We start from the raw sequence: 23,763 nt of genomic DNA, 5'->3' as shown, positions 1-23,763 counted from the left end.
TCCATGCTACAAACCAGGAATGGACATAAGTGATACTTTCTCTCGGCATAATATTTAGTTTGACAACTACATAACTACTTACAAAATATTTTCTTTTATGCAACTAACAGCAATACGACAACAGACATCCATTAAAATAAAAATTAATACATCGTCACTCACTAAATAACGTTTATACAATCAAATATAAAGGCAAAATGTTCATATTTTTGGGTGGACGCCTCTATACACAGTGTAGGCTGCCAATATATTCTGCACTATGACGATGGTTTCCCTCTGAAGTGTGGTATCGATCCTATCGGTGCCTAGGCGACAGACAGCAGTGTGGCAAAGGGGGCAGCCATATTGTGCCGCTGCCATGACAAAAGCATCCATAGGGCCTGGACTAGGCAACAGATAATATCGTAGCAGAGAGGACAGCCAAGTTGGGCCTCTACCATGGCAATGGCATCCATAATGCCTGGACTAGAGGGCTCTGTATATACGATTACAGATAGGCACACTTAAACTTGTTACATTATTAAATAATCAATATAGGATATAAATAAGCATAAAGTAAATAGATTACAGACAGGAAATTGTTTCCTTTCCCCCATAGTATATTACGAATGAAGATAAGGTGACTTACTAACATTCTTTTATAAGTTTGACATTGAAAAGTTTTTTCACATACTTTTTTATGTTTATTTATATAACAGTATTTGTAAAATGAACATGGTTTCTTCAAACTGTAAACTAAACACAAATTGTATTTATACTTCAATTTTTAAGCCTAGACGTCTACCATTGGTCACCACTGGAGGCGTTGCTTATGCTCGCGTGCTCATAGCTTGCTATATAAACCCAGGCATAAGGTAAATTCTTTACAGTTTCCTGCCACACGTTGGTAGACGTGACGCCACCAGTAGTCAACCAGTGGGTAAAACATTATATTTACGTAATCCACTCTTATAAGATGGTTGTCATTAGTTTTGTCTAAGATATATTTTGTAATTTTACAGTATGTTCACCCTGAAGACGGCCCCTGTGATGGGCTGGAACTGCTCGGCACTAAATAAATTAAAAAACGCGATTAAGACTGTTTTCTTAATGCTAAGTTAATTTTATATCAATCGCTGTTACTCGACAATCATGTTGTCCAAACATCAAAACATGATGCAACCAAATCACCTTGCGTTTCATCGAACCAGTAACATACTGCATCATGACTTTCTAAATTATACATTGTAAAGTTATGAACAGCCAATTTGTTTTATAATAAACTGCACTTGCACTTAAAAATGGAGCTACTTTCACGGCTTGTAAGTCCATGGTGTACATTTAGCAGAGCTTCTGCTGGGCTTCTTTCTTGTCAGCATCTTTTTGCATCCTTGCCTGCTCTTTCCATTCTGTGTGTTGCTTCCATACATCTTCACTCAAGTTACCAAGGCTGTAACTACAACACAAGTTGCACTGGTCTTTCTTGGGGGAAAATAAGCTAATATTACTATCTTCTAAAATCAAGTTAAAGGTAGTCCGACTTAATGGTGAAACCTTCGCCGCATGATATTTTTCCACATAGAGTCCATACAGCTGTTGTTTGGATTGTAGAATAGGCTCAAGGTACAACTTTGAGGAGGATTTCCTGCAGTAATGCAACGGAAGTTTCTGAAGAGAGTCCAGGAATTCTTTCATGAAGGTTCTCTCATCTTTCTTCTTCGTCTGTTTGATTCGAGGTCATGACGATTCTGTATCAGGACCCATCCCATGTGTGGAATTATCCAGCCAATATTGGACAGTCCATTCTTTAATCCCAAGAGTATTGAGAAACGTCTTTTGCATACTTTATGTTTCTCCAGCTCATTTTTCAAATGATAAATGAGCGTCTCTTTTCTCCTGGATTCACCAGTGTTATTCCCTGGACATTTGGTTGGAATTACGTCCACAAGGTTGATAACGTAAACCTTCCTCTTATCCCTTGACATCATCTCCCAAAATGTGTTAAATACTGCCCGCCTATCATCAGCAGAAAACTGATGACACTTCCTTTGAACGGATTTCTGCCACATCTTTGAAGTACATATTGGACCTAATTTTCGTGCCTGTCTTGGAGTATCATGAGTGTTTTTACCAATTCGACTTCTTTTGTATCCAATATACGCCTGTCCATGCATTCTCAGAATTTTATTGGCATTTTTCTTCCCATCTTCAGGATGTGGTTTAGACTTCCTTTTCTGTCACTGCTTATGTCACCATAAAATTCTTGGCCTTCGCTGTCAGCATCATTATTGCTCCCGTGATCTTCCGATAATTTATCCAGAGTGCTTGGCAAACAATGAGCACCATCGCATAGCAATGAGTGTGAATTACTGTCATCTCTAGTGGAAACTGTGACTGTGTTTTCAGTTTGAGCATTGTTGGATACAGCCACTGAAGTTTCTAGACAGAGAAATATTTGAAAATTAATTAAAGCAGACAAAGATGAAGCTCAAATTCATGTATTTATGAGAACGACGGCATCAGTAATACTATCAACAATAATCCCAAGAAAATTTACCTGCATCATTAGATGTTGCAGGAACAGTAACCGAGAACCACATATACGAAATTAATTCTTCTTCAGTAAATGTAACTTCAGCGCCACAGCTTTTCTCGCCTGTTGTTTGTTCTGCATTTATGGGAGATCCTACTAGAAAGTGGACAGTCTAGAAATCTTTGGCAGAAATGAATAAAGCACAGAACAAGTGAAATGGGGGCATTCTGATTTATATCACAACAACACATTTGCGGTGCTACTAACATTCAAAGGTGGATAATAAAACAATTTTCTTACTGCTGTCAGTCACTCTCAGGAATGATTCTCCGCTTTCATAAGCTGGTTTCAGCTGAGGAACAATTTCTTCTTCAGTAAAAAGATCGTCATCTATATCACTGTCCATTATCACGAATGAAGCTACAAGCATGGGACCACTTTCGAGCACTGTTAAATATGTAATAAGGCAACGTGCTGTGGCTGCACATGCTTTTGTATTTATGCGGTATTGTTTACAGTATCCCTAAATTGTAGATGCACAGTATTTAATTCTCTACAGTTCCCTGGTATTGCCATCTATTTATTTGCTGTGTCACATACGCGATATTGTTTTAGATAATTTTTTCATGATAAATAATTAAAAATTTGGCATTATGGTGTTAAGAGCAGATGCGCATACAGTCAATGACATCATCTGACTGAAAAACAAAAAATTGGCAATTTGTCAGTTATGCGGTATTGTTTCTTCGACGTTATGAATAGGAAAGTTGCTACTCACCATATAGCGGAGATGGTGAGTTGCAGGTAGGCACAACAAAAAAGACTGTCACAAATAAGCCTTCGGTCAAAAATAGATGGCACACACACACACACACACACACACACACACACACACACACGACTGCAGTCGTTTGTGTGTGTGTGTGTGTGTGTGTGTGTGTGTGTGTGTGTGTGTGTTTGTCGTTTATTTTTGACAAAGGCTTTGTTAGCCAAAAGCTTATTTGTGACAGTCTTTTTGGGGTTTGGTTGGGTTGTTTGGGGGAGGAGACTCAGACAACGAGGTCATCGGTCTCATCAGATTAGGGAAGGATGGGGAAGGAAGTCGGCCATGCCCTTTCAAAGGAACCATCCCGGCATTTGCCTGGAGCTATTTAGGGAAATCAGGATGGCCAGACACAGGATTGAACTATCATACTCCCGAATTCAAGTCCAATGTGCTAACCACTGCGCCACCTCGCATTAGCGAGTGGTGAGTAGCGACTTTCCTTTTCATAATATGCTACATTCCACCCTGGGTTTTCCATATGTGATGATGAGTTGGTTATTGGAATTCAGACTTCAAACATAGTGAATATGGATGATGTATTAAAACATGCTCAAGTTGCTAGATTAGACAAAATTGAAGATATGCAGTTTTCTTCCATTCATTTTTTCTTGGAAAAGTTTTCTGGCATTTTATCCAAGGTAGGGAATGAAACTACAGATGGGGTGGTGAATGAGCTTCAGAGGCACCTAACAGCTTTTCAGGTAGATGACACTTTGGCTGCAGTCAAGATGCTGAAAGTTATTCCAGTTGGGCACAAATATCAGGAATTCGTGGAGCCGATGAACTTCTTAAATAACCAAATTTCTAGAGTAATGTTTTCTATTCTCACCATACCTCATAGCAATACAGAGTGTGAAAATGTTTTCAACCTTGTGAAGAAAAATACAACAGATTTCAGATCATCCATGTCCAGTGAATCTCTGGAGTCTATTTCTGTTTTGAAGACCAGGAGTTCTGGTTCCTGTTATGACAAAATACCTTCTCAAGACTTTTTGCAAGATGCTAAAAAGACCACAACTATGACTTTTAGGTCAAACTAGAATGTGATTTGCAGTTTGTATTATATAATTTATTCCCTGTGTTACGGTAAGCAACTTTTACTGTGTAGAGCCTTTTTCAGTTATTGCTTATGTGCTTAATTTGCCAAGGACGTCCTGCTACATACACTTCAAACCAATATTCTTCATGCCTGCTGCTGTTTAATGAGGATCTCTTCTTGATTATAACATTCATCTACAAATCATTTGCCTATGATGTAATTAGATGTTATTTCATTGAAATATCCTGTTTAAAGCGTGAGTTATTGTATTTTGTAGCCCAGAAGTATTATTGTTTTTGTAATGCCAGATAATGTGGAAAATCGTTAGATTTTTTGTCGCACGTTGGATTTACTGATAGCTCTTTTGAAAAGTTGGCAGGTATGCACAAGATAATTCTTAGGCTATTACAGCCATACATCCTCAAACAGGAAGCGGTTCACAATATTTATTTACACTGATCACATTATTGCAATAAAGATGCGCAGAAGTAAGATTTTATGTACAATTAATTTTGTGTGATATTACTGTATTTATAATACACTCATGCTCATAAATTAAGGATAATTGCAGAATGTGGCGCCACACAACGTGGCACTACACAAAACTGGTGCTAATAGCATAGACACATATGGAACACACAGGACACAGATCTGTAAGTCCACGGTATTGGTGATAAGTTGAGAAAACTGTCCTGAAACACATGTGCTACAAAATGCCACTGTTTCCTGCTCATGTACCCCAACATCAATATGGGATATGATCACCATGCACACGTACACAGACCGCACAACAGATTGGCATACTCTGGATCAGTTGGTCGAGCAGCTGCTGGTGTATAACCTCCCATTCTTGCACCAGTGCCTGTCGGAGCTCCTGAAGTGCCGTAGGGGATTGAAGACACGCAGCAATACGTTGACCAAGAGCATCCCAGATGTGCTCGATGGGGTTTAGTTCTGGAGAACAGGCAGGCTACTCCATTCCCCTGATATCTTCTGTTTCAAGGTACTCCTCCATGATGGCAGCTCGGAGGGGCCATGCATTATCATCCATCAGGAGAAAGGTGGGACCCACTGCACCCCTGAAAAGGTGGACATACTGGTGCAAAATGACGTCCCAATACACCTGACCTGTTACAGTTCCTCTGTCAAAGCCATGCAGGGGTGTATGTGCACCAATTATAATCTCACCCCACACCATCAAACCACGACTTCCATACATGTCCCTTTCAAGAACATTAAGGAGTTGGTATCTAGTTCCTGAAAACTAGGTGAGAATCACTGTTCAGGCTATACGTGAACTCATCCGTGAACATAACCTGGGACCACTGTTCCAATGACCATGTACTGTCTTCTTGACACCAGGCTTTACGGGCTCTCCTGTGACCAGGGGTCAGTGGAATACACCTTGCAGGTCTCTGGGCAAATAAACCATGTCTGTTCAGTCATCTGTAGACTGTGTGTCTTGAGATAACTGTTCCAGTGGCTGCGGTAAGTTCCTGAGCAAGGCTACCTGCAGTACTCCGTGGCTGTGTGCACGCGCTGATGGTGATGGTGAGATATCGGTCTTCTTGTGGTGTTGTACACTGTGGACGTCCCGTACTGTAGTGCCTGGACATATTTCCTGTCTGCTGGAATCGCTGCCATAATCTTGAGGTCACACTTTGTGGCATGCGGAGGGCCCGTGCTACGACCTGCTGTGTTTGACCAGCCTCCAGTCACCCTAGTATTCTACCCCTCATAACATCATCAATATGTGTTCTTTGAGCCATTTTCATCACACAATCACCATTAGCACATCTGAAAATGTCTGCACACTTACTGTCTGCACTGTACTCTGACATCACCAACACACCTCTGCTTATGTGGACTGTTGCCAGCGCCACCGTGCAATGACCGCAAGTCAAATGCACTGCATGGTCATACCCTGAGGTGATTTAAACCCACAAACCGCCCACCAGAGTGTTGTTTCACCATGTATCGGCATTATCCTTAATTTATGAGCATGAGCGTATACAGGGTGTTACAAGAAGGTACGGCCAAACTTTCAGGAAAAATTCCTGACACACAAAGAAAGAAAATATGTTATGTGGACATGTGTCCGGAAACGCTTTGTGTGTGAAGAATGTTTCCTGAAAGTTTGGCCGTACCTTTTTGTAACACCCTGTATAAATAATGGAAAAACCCAGAATGGAATAACAACGATATGAAAATGATATATTAATACACATTAAGTAAAGGTGGCAATGAGTGACAGACAAATAAAGCTAGATATAATCCAGCTATCAGTATAAGTCATTGATCAGACCTAGACACCAAAACTCTCATACATTCACACACATAGCCACTGCCATATCTCAGCACAAACCCCAGCTGCAACTAGTGGGCTGCCAGATGCAACATTGGTTGGCTGTGCTGGAGGGGCCACAAAGAGGGGAGGGGAGGCCAAGAGGCATACAGGAATGGAGGACATGTTACAGGGAGAGTTCCCACCAGCACAGTTCCGAAAAGCAGGTGTTCGAGAAAAGAATCCGTATGACAGATTGAAGCGAGGTGAAGCATGTTGTGTTGGGTGGCATGCTCAGCAAGAGGGTGGTCCAGCTGTCTCTGGAGTACAGTTTGCATGCAGACAGACAGCTTGTTATTTGTCACATCCATGTACACTGAAGTGCCAAAGAAACTGGTATAGGTATGCATTTTCTAATACAGATATATGTAAACAGGCAGAATATGGCACTGCGGTCGGCAAAGCCTATATAAAACAATATGTGTCTGGTGAAGTTGTTAGCTCAGTTATTGCTGCTACAATGCCAGGTTATCAAGATTTAAGTGAATCTGAATGTGGTGTTGTATATCGGCACACAAGCAATGGGTCACAGCATCTCCGAGGTAGCGATGAAGTGGGGATTTTCCCATACAACCATTTCAAGAGTGTACCGTGAATATTAGGAATTCAGTAAAACATCAAATCTCTGATACCACTGTGGCCGGAAAAAGATCCTGCAAGAATGGGACCGATGATGACTGAATAGAATCATTCACCATGACAGAAGTGCAAACCTTCTGCAAACTGCTGCAGATTTCAGTGCTGGGCCAGCATGCAAACCATTCAATGAAACATCATCAATATAGGCTTTTGGAGCTGAAGGGGCACTCGTGTACCCTTGATGACTACATGATACAAAACTTTACGCCTCACCTGGGCCTGTCAACACTGACATTGGACTGTTGATGACTGGAAACATGTTGCCTGGTCAGACGAGTCTCATTTCAAATTATATCAAATGGATGGACGTGTACAGGTATGGAGAGAACCTCATGAATCCATGACCCTGCATTTCTGCAGGGCCTGCATGTCTGCAGGGGACTGTTCACACTGGTGGAGGCTCTGTAATAGTATGAGGTGTGTGCAGTTGGAGTGATATGGGACCCCTGATACAACTCTAACAGGTGACATGTATGTAAGCATCCTGTCTGATCACCTGCATCCATTCATGTGAATTGTGCATTCAGATGGACTTGGGCAGTTTCAGCAGGACAATGTGACACCCCACACATCCAGAATTGCTCGAGGAACACTTTTCTGAGTTTAAAAGCTTCCACTGGCCACCAGACTCCCCAGACATGGACATTATTGAGCATGTATGAGGTGCCTTGCAACATGCTGTTCAGAAGTTATCTCCAGCCCCCTCATACTCTTATGGATTTATGGCCAGCCCTCCGGGACTCATGGTGTCAATTCCCCCCAACACTACTGCAGATATTAGTAGAGACTGTGCTACACCATGTTGCGACACTTCTGCATGCTCGCGGGGGCCCTACGTGATATTGGCAGGTGTACCATTTTCTTGGGCTCTTCAGTGTAGAAAGTATCACAATGGTTGCAGCTAATTGATAGACCACATGGCTGTTTTCACAGGTAGCGTTGCCTCTGATGAGATAGTGTAAGCATGTAACAGGAATGGAGTAGGAACTGCTAAGTCGTTAGATTGGGCAGGTCTTCCACCTGGATGCTCTATGGGGATGTGATTCCTGTGGCAAGGGTTGGATTGAGACTGGCCTGGGGATGGATGATGATGATGATAATTTTGTGTAGGTTGTGTGGGCAATCGACTACCACTTCAGGATTGGTGGTAAGGATGTTGGGTAAGATTTCTCTCATTTCAGTGCATGATGATAGATACTCAAAGCTCTGACAAATGATGTGGTTCAGTTGTTCCAGTCCATGGAGATGTTGGGTTACAAGGTTTGGGGGGGGGGGGGGGGGGTGTTCTTATTTGTAGCTGATTCTTGAGCACGGTGGGAGGACAGGGAGTGTGAGGATACAACACAGGAAATCGGTTTGTTGGCTGTTGTGCTCCCAGAGAAAGGATTTCTGTGCTTGTTTGGCAGAAAGATCAACCTAGCCTTGCACATCAAAGATACTAACCACTACCTTCACCAATTCTCCACCATCTTTACTTCCAGGATCCCTACTCATCACTGTTGATGCCAACTCTTTATGCACAAACATCCTCATTCCCATGTCCATGCTGCTATCAGACACTACCTCTCCCAATGTCCTTCAGACTCAAAACCCACTACATCATTCCTCATACACCTTACCTACTATATCCTGACACACAACTACTTCTTTGAAGATTAGGCATACAATTAAATCTGCAACACAGCACCCTCAAATGCCAACCTGTTTATGGGCCATCTATAGGAAACCTTCCTAGCCTCCCAAAACTGCAAACCTATAGCCTGTTTCAGATTCATTGATACTTTCGTCATCTCCACTCAGGGCCAAGATACCCTATCATCATTCCTTCACAACCTCAACACCTTCTCTCCCATCTTGCTTCACCCTGTCGTCCTCAGTCTAGTGTGGCACCTTCCTGCATGTTGATCTCCACCTCGCTGATGGCACCATCTACACCTCTGTCATCATTAAACCCACTAACCACCAACAGTCCCTGAATTTTGAAAGCTGTCATCCCTTCCACACTAAAAAATCTACAGACAGATTTCCCATGCCATATTTTTACACAACCTAAAGTCTTCTATAGCCCCAAGAATCAGCTACAAAGGAGCACTCTCATTGTTACCTAATATCACTTTGGACTGGAACAACTGAACCACTTCCTTCGTAAGGGCTTTGATTGTCTTATCATCATGGCTGAAATTAGGGACATCCTACCTAAGATCTTTCCCACCCCTCCTAAAGTGGTCGTCATCTTCCCACCCAGCCTAGTCCATCCCTATATTATTCCCACTCCCAACCCCTTGCCACAGGGATCATATCTCTGCAAAGACCAAGGTGCAAGACCTGCCAAGACCACCCAGCATTTCATACTCATCACAAGCTTATCCCACCCCATCAGAGGCCTACCCATCTGTTAAAGCAGCCATGTCACATAACAACTGTGCTGCAAACATTGCACAGCTTTTTATGGTGGTATGACTGCCAACCAGCTGTCCACCAGAATGAATGGCCACTGCCAAACTGTTGCCAAGGACAAAGTGGAACATCTGGTGGCACAATGTACAACTGAGCATAACATGCTCAGTTTCAGTGGCTGCTTCGTAAATCAGTCCATGTGGATCCTTCACTCTGTAGCCAGCTTCTTTGAACTATACAAATGGTAATTATCCTTGCAACTCATCCTTCTGTCCCATAAATGACCTGGCCTCAATCTCCGGTAATGCACTGTCCCTACACCCTTCACCCCACAGATTCCCCTTCTTCCATCCCATCACTACCTCCCATTTCATATTCACATATCACCTTAAATGAGCACTGCTCCCCAAACTCGGACACCTGTGAATCATATGCCCACCCAGCCACGCATCAGCCACCCCTTACTCCCACATTCCTAGTCGGCAAACTGGTTTGCTTTCCCCCAAGCCACTAGCCACCAACCCCCACTCCCACCCTCTCCCCCTCTTCCTTCCTCCCACCTTCCTCTCCATCCACCCATCCCACCTGACACAACCCCAACATAGTCCACCTGCTAAGCTACAACACTGGCATTGTGCATGCAGCTGGTGTCATGTAGGGGCACAGATGTTTTTGAGCAGTTAACTACCACAGTTGACAAGTTTACATTAGGGATAAAGTTAGACGCAAATATTAACAACTGCAATAAATTCTCACTAGAAGAATTTCCAAGAAAGTCTGTATTAAAGTCACCAGCAGCCACTATTACATTTTTCTTTATGGTTAAGTAGACCAATAGAGCTTCAAGGTGATGCATGAACAGATTTCTATTTTCTGCAGATGCTCAGTGTAAACTTACTATTATAAAGGATTTGTTATGAAATTCTACTCCTGTTGCATACTTTTACATAAATGAAATAGATAATAAAAATAAATATGACAATTTCTGATGAATGTGGCAACTCCTCCTTTTTCAATTTCTGCTGTACAGAAGTGAGATGCTAACGTAAATCCTGTAACCCTTAACAAATCTATACTAGTGATTACATTGAACAATGGAAAATCCAGGATGGAATTAACAATATTATGAAAATAAAAGTTGCTACTCACCATACAGCGGAGATGCTGAGTCGCAAATAGGCACAACAAACAAATAAGAATGAGATGGTAGAGCACTTGCCCGCGAAAGGCAGAGGTCCTGATTCGGAGTCTTGGTCCGGCACACAGTTTGAACCTGCCAGGAAGTTTCATGCCACAAATAAGCTTTCTGCCAGCAAGGCCTTTATCAAAAATAAACCACACACACACACACACACACACACACACACACACAAATGCAGCCGGCCGGGGTGGCCGAGTGGTTCTACGTGCGACAGTCTGGAACTGCGCGACTGCTATGGTCGCAGGTTCGAATCTTGCCTCGGGCATGGATGTGTGTGATGTCCTTAGGTTTAAGTAGTTCTAAGTTCTAGGGGACTGATGACCTCAGAAGTTAAGTCCCATAATGCTCAGAGCCATTTGAACCTTTTTACGCAAATGCAACCCGCACACACATGACTGCAGTCTCTTGCAACTGTGGCTTCAGTTGCCAGAGACTGCAGTCGTGTGTGTGTGTGTGTGTGTGTGTGTGTGTGTGTGTGTGTGTTGTCTACTAGTGATTACACGGTGTTCAAAGAAGCAGATTAGGTCAGCTGGGTTTGATGACTAGCAGCCTCTGAATATTCTGCTACAATATATATAGCTGGCATTTCACACTGACAGAAATGTTATCTGGAGAGAATAATTTGAATTCCGCTGTTTAGTCTCTTTCTCAAACTGAATGTTTGTTTCTATCCTAACCTCTACCTTCCCCCTCCTTCCCTCGCTGCCTCCCCCCCCCCCCCCCCCCTCACACACACACACACACACACACACACACACACACACACACACACACTGTTTACCAGATCTCACACACTGCACATGGTACTAGAAATGCCAGTCAACACTATTGCGTAGTAAAACCATTTTCTTTGATGAAATTTGTGCAGAGTTAAAACCCTTGTTACCTAATCCAGACCAGCACCAGGAAAAATAAATAAATAAAGTGAGCTGCTATTTCAGTGCTAATTCATCCTGTGACAACTGTCCTACACTTCTAGTATGAGAACTACCTGGAAACAAAACTTTCTTACTACTTACTGGTTTCCGTGCGTACTTACTTCTCAGTTTCTTACTGGAAGTCTGGTGTGCCTTGTCTGCACTTACATCTGCTGGAGGTACATCAGTCATGACCTAAAGAAACAGGTCAGGCTTTTTTTTTTTTTTTTTTTTTTTTTTTTCATGTTTACAACAAAGCACAAAGCTGCTGGAAGAAGTGCTAAGCCTGTTCCATCCATTATGTGTTGTCATTTTCACCCCTCTGCCCTGTTCCCCTTTCCTAAACAGTTCAGATCTTATGTAGTCTTATTTAGTTCAGCCTGAAGGGTAGCACTTTCCCATGCCTGTTCTGCTAACTTCCTATCTCTACTGCATATTCAGCAAAACCACTGAAGAACCTCATTGGCTTCCTCAGTTCCCAGACCACTTAGTCATCCCAGTGAAAAACTGAATGCAGGTATGATTCTGGTGTATGCTTTATCAGTGTGTCAGCAGTCAAATATTTAATGTATTGAAATTTACCGATAGATCCCTAACACCCTTAGAACTGAAGTATTTTGGGGTAAGAAAATGTTTATGTATTAATTTTTTCTGAATTTCAGGAAAATCTTCTTGCAGCTTCTTCGCCACATGTGCAGATTGTCGAGAAGATCCAGCTTGTGGATGGTGTGATGATGGTTCAGGTACAGGTCTAGGAGTGTGCCTTCCTGGTGGAAATCTGAGACCAGCACAAGACTTCCCTTGCCCTTCCAGCCTCTGGTACTTCACACAGTGCCCAAGTAAGTTACTCATAGTAATGAGAGATAGCATCTCTACTATTGGGGTGTAGGGTACTGATATAATGTTGACTGTTTACATTCCTAGAATGCTCACATTGCTTTATTAAAGCCCGAGGGTCAAACACAGATTATTGCTTTCTTTGGTGACATTCTTACCAACTAAGACATCCAGGAGCAACTTGCACCTGTGATGAAAACTTATCATGTTAACCCTTGTCTCCTTCTCCTGTGCAAGTTTATCATTGGATTTGTTTACTGGTACTGCATGATGTAGTCTGCTACTAGTGCATGTGTACATAAATGCAGAGCAATGCTAACAGTCTCTCTTTTTCTGTTCTTCCAGTGATGCCATTCAAGTCAGCATTCTGTGTCTTGTTGCATGGGAATCCATGAGAGTCTTATTTCCATTATTGTTCAGCAGTTCACAAATGAAGCCATATTTATGTTACTTGGACCAGCTTCAATATGTCTTGGTTATTGCATGACTGGTGACAAGCTTGGAATGATTTCCGTATGTGCAATCTTTAAGTTCGGTTTTATCAGGTTAATTCATTATGGACGCCATGCTACAGGCCCTGATTAAACAGCTTACTTTGGCTTTGATCACATTCTTGGCTTCTATTGATGGACAGGGTACCATCTGTTTAGCTTCAGACAAGGAAGTGTGCCAGAAGGCTTTACTCTGTGTAGGAGGGGGGGGGGGGGGGGGGGTCGTTGGCAGAAGTCCCGCAAATAGCACAATCTTTCAGTTTCTCGGGCAGTGATTGACCAAATTGAAGTGTAGGACAAGGTTGCAGTAGTGTCACAAGATGTGCCCACTAGGATGACAGATAGATTGCATGAGGAAGCAGCAGTGGTTATGGTAAACATGCAGGCCCACTGTTGAGCTGAACAATGCCCAACCAAGCAACTGCAACTGCCCCACAGCCAGAGTCAGTGTTTTCTATTTCCATCTTGCCCTTTCTGTTTTGTCCAGCACATATGTTCAGTATGCCCTAATCGCTGGCCTACTTGTAATGCTTGCCAGAGGAAAGGCCACATCACCTCCTTGTGTAGTTCGTCGAAGGTTGCTCAGGATAGGATCATAGACTTAAATTGTGTGACTCCAACACTTGTGGCTTCACCCAAGTTGTTTTTCCGGCTACAGGTCGACAAAGGTGCTGCAGTGATGTTATTAAATTCTTAAACCTATATGAGTTGAGGCTCGCCACTGTTGCCACCGATCATGCGGAAGCTGTTCATTTACAACAAATGGAACATTGCACTGTTGGGACAACATGTGGCATCTGTCTCTTACAAACCAGTGGTTCGCTCCATAACATTTTTAGTGGTAGCTGATGCCAGTGTTGATAACCTGTTTAGGACGGATGCATTTCAGGTATTTGGATTTTCTATCACCGATACAGTTCACCTTCAGTCTGATCAGGTACTGTGTTGGAAACACTGTGTGAGGAGAATGAGATTTTCACTCTGCAGCGGAGACGAGGTACTGGCAGAAGTAAAGCTGTGAGTACCGGACGTGAGTCGTGCTTCGGTAGCTCAGTTGGTAGAGCACTTGCCCGCGAAAGGCAAAGGTCCCGAGTTCGAGTCTCGGTCAGGCACACAGTTTTAATCTGCCAGGAAGTTTCACTGTGTGAGGAGTTTTTGACCTTGTTTGCAGAAGATAAAGGATGTGCTATGAATTTTTCTACTCATATCTCTTTGAAATCCACAGCTTGGCCTCACTTTTGTTGTTCTGTTTTTGTAGTCCTGAAAGTTCAAGTAAAAGCAGAATTGGACCGATTTCAGTCTCTAGAGGTGGTGCAACCTGTTACGGCTAGTGGATGGTCATCTTTGCTAATTGTGTTCGCCTCTATGGCAACTTTAGTACTATTGTCAGTGCGCAGTCGATTATGGATACGTATCCTCTTCCATGCCAGGAGGAACTGTTGGCGAAAATATCAGGTGCCCAGAACTTTCCTCAAAGTGTATCTGCAGCTTTCTTTGTGTGGGTGAAGAGTCTCAGTGAGTCCTGGTTTTGAATGTGGCTCTTCCATTTGGTGTGGCTAGTGCCTCTGCTATTTTCTGATTTTTAGAGCAATTGACTATGACTTTCCTGGGTTGCATTAATTATCTGGCTGACATTGTTGTTATGGGTTCCTCCACAGCCGATTGCGTGAAAAATTTGTGCACTTTGTTTTCTGTCTTACAGTCAGCAGGCGTATGGTGTAACCTCATGAAATCTCTCTCTCTCTCTCTCTCTCTCTCTCTCTCTCTCTCTCTCTCTCTCTCCCCTTTTTTTTTTTTTTTTTTTTCCAACCTTCTATATTTTATTTGGGGTTCGAGGCCTCGCGGGATGGGGTTGTCCCACTACCAGACCACATCTCCACTGCTACGTCTATGCCTTGTCCCTTGTCCACAAAGGAGATTCAGCCATTTCTAGGGAGGATAGCCTACTACCATAAATTCCTGTTAGGGCAGCCATATTGGGCCACCTGTTGCATGCCATTTCATGCAAGAATGACCTTTCAGCTGGTGCCTAGATTCCGAATGTACTTTTCAAATGTTGAAATCCAAACTACTCTCAGCCCCTCTTTTTAGCTAAGTTCTCTCCAGGCCAGCTCATAGTTTTGGTGACTGACACCTCACAGTATGGCCTCGACACAGTCCTAGCATGCTGATATGCTGGCAGCTCTGAATGATCTTTTTCCTTTGCCTCTATATCTCGTACTCTGGCCCAGCACCATTACTTTCAGTTGGAAAAAAAGGCTCTTGCCATAGTCCAAGCTCAAGAAACTTCATGTTTTTTTTGTATAGCTCCAAATTTCACCACATTACTGACCTTGGTTTCCTTGTTTAACCCTAACACTTCCTTGCCTGACAAAGCAGCACACCACCTCCAATGCTGCGCACTGTTCTTATCTTGCTACAATTACAAAACCAATTTTCAACCTGAATTTAGACATGCCAGTGGAGACACCTTGTCCTGCCTTCGTGTGAGAGCTGATAGCAACTTTGATCATGAAGAATTCCTTTGCTTCCATATTGATTATCAAATGCAGGCCACAGTTGAGGGTTTCCCAGTTACGAGCTCTTGCATGGCATCTGCTGTTGCTGCCAACCCAGCTCTCTGCCAGGTGGTTTTGTTTGTTCAACAGGGCTGCATCGATAAACCACTTTGTCAGGCTTTGGACCCCATGCGCAACTATTTTTCCTTACCAACTGTTTTTTTCCTTACCATCACATCAACCTCAGCGACTGAAAGGGTTAAAATCTAGATTCTTTCAGTGTGTATGCCACTTTTTTACACAATTCCTATATATAGGGTGTCCCATTTATCTTGACCAGCCTAAATAACTGTTTGTGCTGATGCGAATTACAAAATATTTCAAGCATATGTTCTTTAGCCATCAGGGGAACATCAATCAGCATGACTGTCTTTGTTGTAGCTTCATTTTTTACAAAGATATGAACAGCGGTATGTCTCTTTTAAATGGCACCCTGTATTTTTTATTTGGTAATTCATTTCCTCTCCTAAAGACCTATTCAAAAATGTATCACAGTGTACCATTCACTGAAACACAATGTTGTTTATTAAATAACACAACATTGACGTTGGCACTCCCAGCGCTTAGTTCAGCTACTTGGGATAATGGAACACATCCACGTGCTGACGTTGACAGAGGACAAATATAAACATAAGTAGAATACACACCCGTCACTCTGTCAACCATCATCAGTTGAAGAATTGTGTGAGTAGATTGTACACCAACGAAGAGAAGGTAGAAATGCTACTCCTCTATGGGGAATGTAAGTTAGCAGAACAGCCTAATTGCAATACTGTTTTCTTACGTACGGGTACATTTAGTGCAGTAGTTTAGTTCTTCTAAATACTGTTATGTAGAGTAGGCATACAGTAAGGCTGTCCTTCCTACAAACTGCATCGACATAATGTTTCTTTTGTTGTTGTTGTTGTTGTTGTTGAAGTTAGGCGAAATGCTACCTAGGCAGCGAAACTGTACAGGGAGCGATATCCTGACAAGAACCCACCTTCCCGACGGATGTTTTCTTGTCTTGCAACGCTTCAGGAAACGGGAAGTTTCAACCCACGACAATGCAATCGTCATCGAGATTAGCATTCCTAAAACCAGTGTACTTCGTATTCTTACACATCACCAGATCCATCCTTACCATGCACACCTACATCAAGAATTGCATGGGAATGATTTCCTGATTCATGTACAGTTCTGTCAGTGGGCACATCAGCAAATCCTCATGAACCCGAACTACTTCTCCAATGTTCTATATACCGATGAATGTTCCTTCTCAAACGAAGGACAGTTAAATACAAGGAACGCATTATTGGTCCTACGACAACCCATGATGGCTTAGAGAGGTGGAACATCAGCGTCAATAAAGAGTTAACGTCTGGTGTGGGATGCTTGGTACTACAATTATTGGCCCTTATTTCATCAGTGGTAGTCTAAATGGCACAGCGTATGCTTCCTCAGACAAATTCTTCCTCCTTTTCTGGATGAAGTGCTGCTAAGAACCAGAATGCTTATGTGGTATCAACACAATGGATGTCCAGCACACAATGCCTTGTGTGCACGTCATGTTCCGAACCGAAGGTATCCTGCCATATGGATTGGTCGAGGAGGAACAGTTACTTGGCCTGCTAGGTCTCCTGATTTAAATCCTCTGGACTTTTTTCTTTGGGGATGCATTTAAGACGTTATCTATCGTGATATTCCAACAACTCCAGAGGACATGCAGGAACGTATTGTGCTTGCTCGTAGTTGTCTTCAGCAGGCAACACTAGGAGCAGTAAATAATCCTTTCATTCAACAAGTGCACCAGTGTATTGGTGTCCAGGGTCACTATTTTGAGCACCTTTGAATGTTCTACTCCTGGGCAATGGTACAGGAGAGTCTAAGTCAATTTTGTGTTATGTTTTTACATGGTTTTCATTTGTTTTTGACAACTCCAGCAAGTGGATGAGTTTGTGATCCCGGGCTCAAAGTCAAAGTTGTGTTATGTAATTAATAACGTTGTGCTTCAGTGAATGGTACACTGTGATACATTTTTGAATAGATCTTTGTGAGAGGAAATGAATTACCAAATAAAAGATACAGGGTGCCATTTAAAAAAAAGTCATACGGCTGTTCAAATCTTTGTAAAAAAACAAAGCTACAATGAAGGCAATCGTGCTGATTGATGTCCCTCTGATGGCTAATGAACATTTGCTTGAAACATTTTGTAATTTGCATCTGGACAAACAGTTATTTAGGGTGGTCGAGATAAATGGGACACCCTGTATAACCCTCTCAATTAATATTTGGATAACCCACTGACTTCAATTGCCTGGCTGTAAACTTCATCCTATATGATTATAACTGCTGAAGCACTTTTTGGGGATCTCTGTTTTTGACGGTGTTTTGCTGTTGTCCACAGAAGACCTCTCACCCAGAGTAGTCATTCCCACCACTTTACAGCACAAGGTTCTATGCCCTCTTCATCAGTGCCATTAGGGAACTTTGTTTACTAAACTATTAGCTAGGAGACGTGTATTTTGGTCAGGGATTGATGGTGAAATTGTCCATTTTGTCACAGCTTGTGAGTGTTGCGCCCGACAACACGGAGGGCACTTTACGTGCCACTGTCATTACCTCCCTTTTCTGTCCCAGTCGCGTATGGTTCACGGGAAGAACGACTGTCTGAAAGCCTCCGTGCGCACTCGAATCCCTCTAATTTTACATTCGTGATCTCCTCGGGAGGTATAAGTAGGGGGAAGCAATATATTCGATACCTCATCCAGAAACACACCCTCTCGAAACCTGGCGAGCAAGCTACACCGCGATGAAGAGCGCCTCTCTTGCAGAGTCTGCCACTTGAGTTTGCTAAACATCTCTGTAACGCTATCACGGTTACCAAATAACCCTGTAACGAAACGCGCCGCTTTTCTTTGGATCTTCCTTGATTCCTTTGAAAGGGCTGCTCAATTTCCTTCCCCTTGTTATTTGGTCCCTTCTCCCATATCAGCCAACCAAGCTGTCTCTGGCTGAGGTTGCCAGTGTCAGCATTAGTACCTGTGCCTGCCAGTGCACTTGTTCTGCCTCAGTTATTTCAAAGCCCATACCTCCACCCAAGACTGCAGACGAGACTGTGTTGCTGCTGTTGTGGAGCTCCCTGCCCATCTGAAGGTTCAGCCTGGTCCACCATCCAGTGCTGCTGCTGTTACTGCAACCATGGTTGTGGCCCCAAAGTCCACTCAGGGCAGAAAATCCAAGCCAAAGCATCAGCCTATAACAGAGAAAGGAAACCACTGTCTGATGATGTTGAACTTGTCCTCTCTGATATATCTCTTCATTTCTCATCAGAGCAAATGGAACTTGATGTTGGACTGGGGCAATCATCTTGCCGCAAAGCTCAGCCACCTCATATCGTAGGCTCCCCTCCCAAGTGGAAAGACAGGGTGAAAGTACAACCCCTCTGTGATAAATGGTTCCCATCCTTCAGTGGAACATTAATGGGTTCAGGATTCATGTGGAGGAACAGAAGCTCCTAGCACAGGAATGCCCAGTGTGTATCCGTTTGCAGCAAATGTATTTTAAAGCGTTTGATACCCCTATCGTACAGAGCTATACCATCTATTGCAAAGATGATCCGACTGGGGAAAGGGCCAAGGGAGGTGTTCCTGTGTTTGAATTGTGCACACCACTCCTCTGCTCTCCCTCTGATACTGATCTGCAAGCAGTTACAGTTGAACTAGAAATTCACACGTGTCAGAGGATCACATATTGCTCGCTATGTTTACCTCCTTCTGATGCAGTAGACTCTGAGGCCCTCACAGATCTTCTAAAACAACTACCTCACCCATTTCTCCTCTTGGGAGACTTCAATGCTCACCATGTCTCATCAGGCTTGACCTCCACTTGCTCTTGGTAGGCCTCATCATATCCCAAGAGTTGTGCATATTAAACACTGGTACTCCCAGTAATTTCTGTGTGGCAGTTGGGTCATTCTCAACCATTGACCTCTCTCTCTCTCTCTCTCTCTCTCTCTCTCTCTCTCTCTCTCTCTCTGTCTGTCTGTCTCTCTCTGCTCTTCAGCTGTAGCGACTCATTTCAGTGAGAAGTCATTGATGATCTCCTTTCGAGTTACCACTTCCCACTCCGCATTCACTTATTGTATGTATCACAATCCGGAGGGAAGCCACCAAAATGGATGATCAGTAAGGCTACGTGGACGCTGTTCAGTCAGCTGTCTGTATTCGAACACTGCAACAGTGTCCAAGAATGTGTGGACCACATCACATGAGTGATCCATCATGCTGCTGACTTATCCATCCCCAAGTCCTCCGGTCATCTGAGGAGGCATCATACCTTGGTGGATAGATGAGTGCCATTCAGCAATCTGGGACAGGCATGTGGCTCTTAGACATTTTAAATGCCGACCGACAGCAGTTTCAGGATGCGAGCGCCAAGGCTTGGTGCATCATTAGGGAAAGTAAGAAAAGGTCATGGCAAGCATTCCTGGACTCCATCAACCATTCCACTTCTTCTACAAAAGCATGGGAAACTATCTAGAGGAGATAGCAGCAGTACTGAAACAGAGGCATCTACAAACAACAACCAGAGACACGGCTTAGCCACTGCCTGAATATTTTCTAAAACTATTGCCAATGACAGCCAGGATCGGGCAGTTTGTCACTACCATGTGACTGTAGAGAGGGGAAAATTGGATTTCAGATCCACCAATTCTGAGACGTACAATTACTTTTTCTCCATGTGGGAGCTGGAGTCTGTTCTGTCTGAGACTTGTAATACTGACCTGGTCACGACCAGGATTTGCCAACTGTATCAAAGAAAATCCTCATCAACTGCTTTAATCTCATGTGGCAGACAAGTGACTTTCCCATCTCGTGGAGAGAGGCAATTCTGATACCTCTCCTCAAACTGGGAAAGGACTGAACATATCCCAGTAGTTATCAGAGTATCGCCTTAATGAAGCAATACTGCAATAACTGTTGGACCCTTCGAGTAGGAAAGACCTAGGAGCGAATGGTTAACCATCATCTGGTCTGGTTGTTAGAGACCAGGCAACTCCGTAGCTGCTCTCTGTGTGGATTCTGATGATTTTGGTCCACTGACAACAACTTGACACTGCAAGAGGCAGCTATTCAGCAGGCTTTTCTATGTAATCATCACTGTATTGCCATATTCTTCGATATCAGTAAGGCATACGATACTACTTGGAGATTCTGTATTCCCACACAACTGCGTCAATGGGGCTTTCGTGTCCACCTCCTCATCTTTATATGGTGTTTCTTGTCTCAGTGGTTTTTTAGGACCCAAGTTGGTGACACACTGTTAGATCAGTTTTAGCCAGAGAACCCTGTCCCTCAGGGCAGTGGTTTAAGTGATACTATCTTTGCCACAGCCATAAACAGTATCATGTCTACGGTAAGGAGTCCTGTACAGTACTCCTTATTTGTGGACAATTTTGCTGTTTTCTGTTCCTCCTCCAGTGCTGCAACAGTGAGCCATCAGTTGCAACTTACTTTGAACAGGTTAGAGGAATGGGTGGCAAAACAGGTTTTCCATTTTCTGCAGATAAGTGTGTGTGTGTGTGTGTGTGTGTGTGTGTGTGTGTGTGTGTGTGTGTGTGTGTGTGTGTTCACTTTAATCATTCTCATCATTTTTTAATTTGCCTGACTTGCATATGCGGAACACCATCCTACATTTTAGAGACTTGGTAGGGTTCCTGGGCCTCATTTTTGACTCAACATTGTCGGGTTGCTACACATGAGAGACCTGAAAACCAGAATCCTCAAGGCACTGGAGATCACCAAGTGCCTTAGCCACAGATCTTGGGGAGTGGACAGAGCATGTCTGCTCCACTTTTATAGGACTTTCGTGCATTCACAGCTGGACTATGAGTGGACAGTGTATGGATCAGCAAGACATTCTTATTTGAGGATCATTCTCACTGTCCACCATGAAGGGATTCGGCTCACAGGTACTTATAGGACCAGTCCCATATCCAGTCTGTGTGCTGAGGCTGGGGAACTACCACTCACCATCCAGCAGCAGCTCCTCATGGTGCAGCAGGCACGTAAGTTCCTTGCAGCTCCGACTTCACCTGCATATCATATTGTTGCTCACCCGACTCTGGAACGCCTTTTCTCCAACCATCCACGAGCCACAATGCCATTCAGGATCTGCGCGCAGCGTGTGTTGGAGTCCCTCGATGTGGAGCAAATACAACCCCAAATACAGTTTTTAACTGTCTGTTGCTGTGGCTGCAGCAGAGGCCCAGCGTCATTTCAGATTTAGTGCAGTACAGGAGAGATCACACTTCTACTTCTGTTTTTAATTTCCTATTATGTGACATTTATATGAGTACCACAACTATATCAGTGTCTTTACGGATGGGTCTAAGAAGGGGGACTCCATTGGTTGTTCTGTTGTTTGCCCGGATTGTGTCCTCAAGATCTGAATGCCTCAAGAATTTACGGTTTCTGATGCAGAATTATATGTAGTCTTGCAGGCGCCAGAACAGATGCGACGTTCTTCCAATGCCAAATATTTTATCTGCTTCGATTCCCTGAGTGCCCTTCACTCTCTCCAATGTTTATACCCAGCAGATAAATTAACCCAGAAAATCCAGGGTGCCTGCCTCCCATTACAACGACTGGGGAAAGAGACAGCCTTCTGCTGTGTACCAGGGCACTTGGTGGTGCAGGGAATGAAAGGGTAGATGCAGCAGCCAAGGAGGCGTGTTGTGATCCTCAGGTATTTCAGTGTGCCATCCCCATGCGTGCTGTCACCTTGTCGTTGGGGCGCAAAGTCATGTGTCGCAGGGAAAACAAGTAGCTGGAAGTGGCTGACAACAAGCTCCGTGTCATAATGCCCACTACACGGCCGTACTTCCTTCCAGCCACATCGACGGGACGAGGTTCTCCTTACTTGGTTTTGCATGGGCCATAGCCCTACGATGCATGGATTCTTACTTCAGCAAGAGTATCCTGGTGTGTGGTGCTTGTCGCGTGCAGATCACTGTGCGCCACATGTTATTGGACTGCGTTTTATTTTACGACCAGCAGGATGCGGCAGATTTGCCAATGGATCTGCACTCCATTTTAACTAACATTCAAATGAATGTGGTTCAAGTTTTAAAGTTTTGTGAATTGTCCAAAATTTTTAACAAGATTTTAGGGAGATGTTTTAATTTGTTAACAGGGTGATTGACTCGCCCAAGTATTTTGTAAGTGGTCAGACAGTCATATTTTCCTGTGCCTTTCTTTTAGCTCTTCTGTGTTTTGTTTTTTCTGTTTTAATTTGATGTATAGCTACCTTCCTTCTTTCTAATTTCTTTTAGTGGATATGAGGTGCACTCAAAGCAACCACACAGTCACTTGATCAGTGTGCAAAAGTTTTTGAGTTTATCTCCTCATTAGTTTGTTTTGATAACTGTAAAGGCGCTTATGACCTCAAAGTTGAGTTCCTATAAATTCCAGAAACACACACACACACACACTTCACAGTTTTGTAGATTCCTAATTGTGAAAAATGGCCCTGATTGTGAAAATGGCTCTGATTTCTGTGGTATGTGCCTCAGTAGTCTTTGTAGATTATTAGTGCTCTTGTAGCTAGTGTGTAATTTTGTACTCTTGAAACACCAAATAATTGTGTTGGAAACAATACCTTGATATGCCCATACAAGAACTTCATTTTTCTGTTGTTTGTTCATGTCTCTAATTAAATTTATTTCATCTATGGGATTATCGAATGTTTGATGGTTTTCTTTAGAATAATGTGTCCACTAAGTTTTTAGGATAACTGTTATTTATAGTTATATTTGGAGAAGCTCTGAGTCTTTCTCAATTTTTCTTTTTCCAAGGTAAATTGATCAGTCTGTGTATCATAGAGCGAAAATATACGAGCTTGTGTGCTCTTGGATGGCATGATTGACTGTGGATAATTATGTCTGTTGACATTGGTTTAGGAAAAATATCGAATGTGTGTTCAGATTCCTCGTTTGAAATTTTTAAATCCGAAAAGTTAA

General features: G+C 43.1%; 1 protein-coding gene across 1 annotated transcript in view; it reads left to right on the top strand.

The window, feature by feature from the left end:
- The window catches only part of LOC124787690 (putative protein tag-53), a 295,671-nt gene that overhangs the window by 156,942 nt on the left and 114,966 nt on the right, over positions 1–23,763 (top strand). Inside the window, exon 16 of the mRNA XM_047254518.1 lies at positions 12,538–12,714. Within this exon, the coding sequence (XP_047110474.1) occupies positions 12,538–12,714 (177 nt within the window). The remainder of the gene's footprint in view (positions 1–12,537; positions 12,715–23,763) is intronic.

The sequence above is a fragment of the Schistocerca piceifrons genome, chromosome 3 (genome assembly GCF_021461385.2).
Source record: "Schistocerca piceifrons isolate TAMUIC-IGC-003096 chromosome 3, iqSchPice1.1, whole genome shotgun sequence".
Lineage (NCBI taxonomy): Eukaryota > Metazoa > Arthropoda > Insecta > Orthoptera > Acrididae > Schistocerca > Schistocerca piceifrons.
This window is presented reverse-complemented; position numbering and strand designations above follow the sequence as displayed.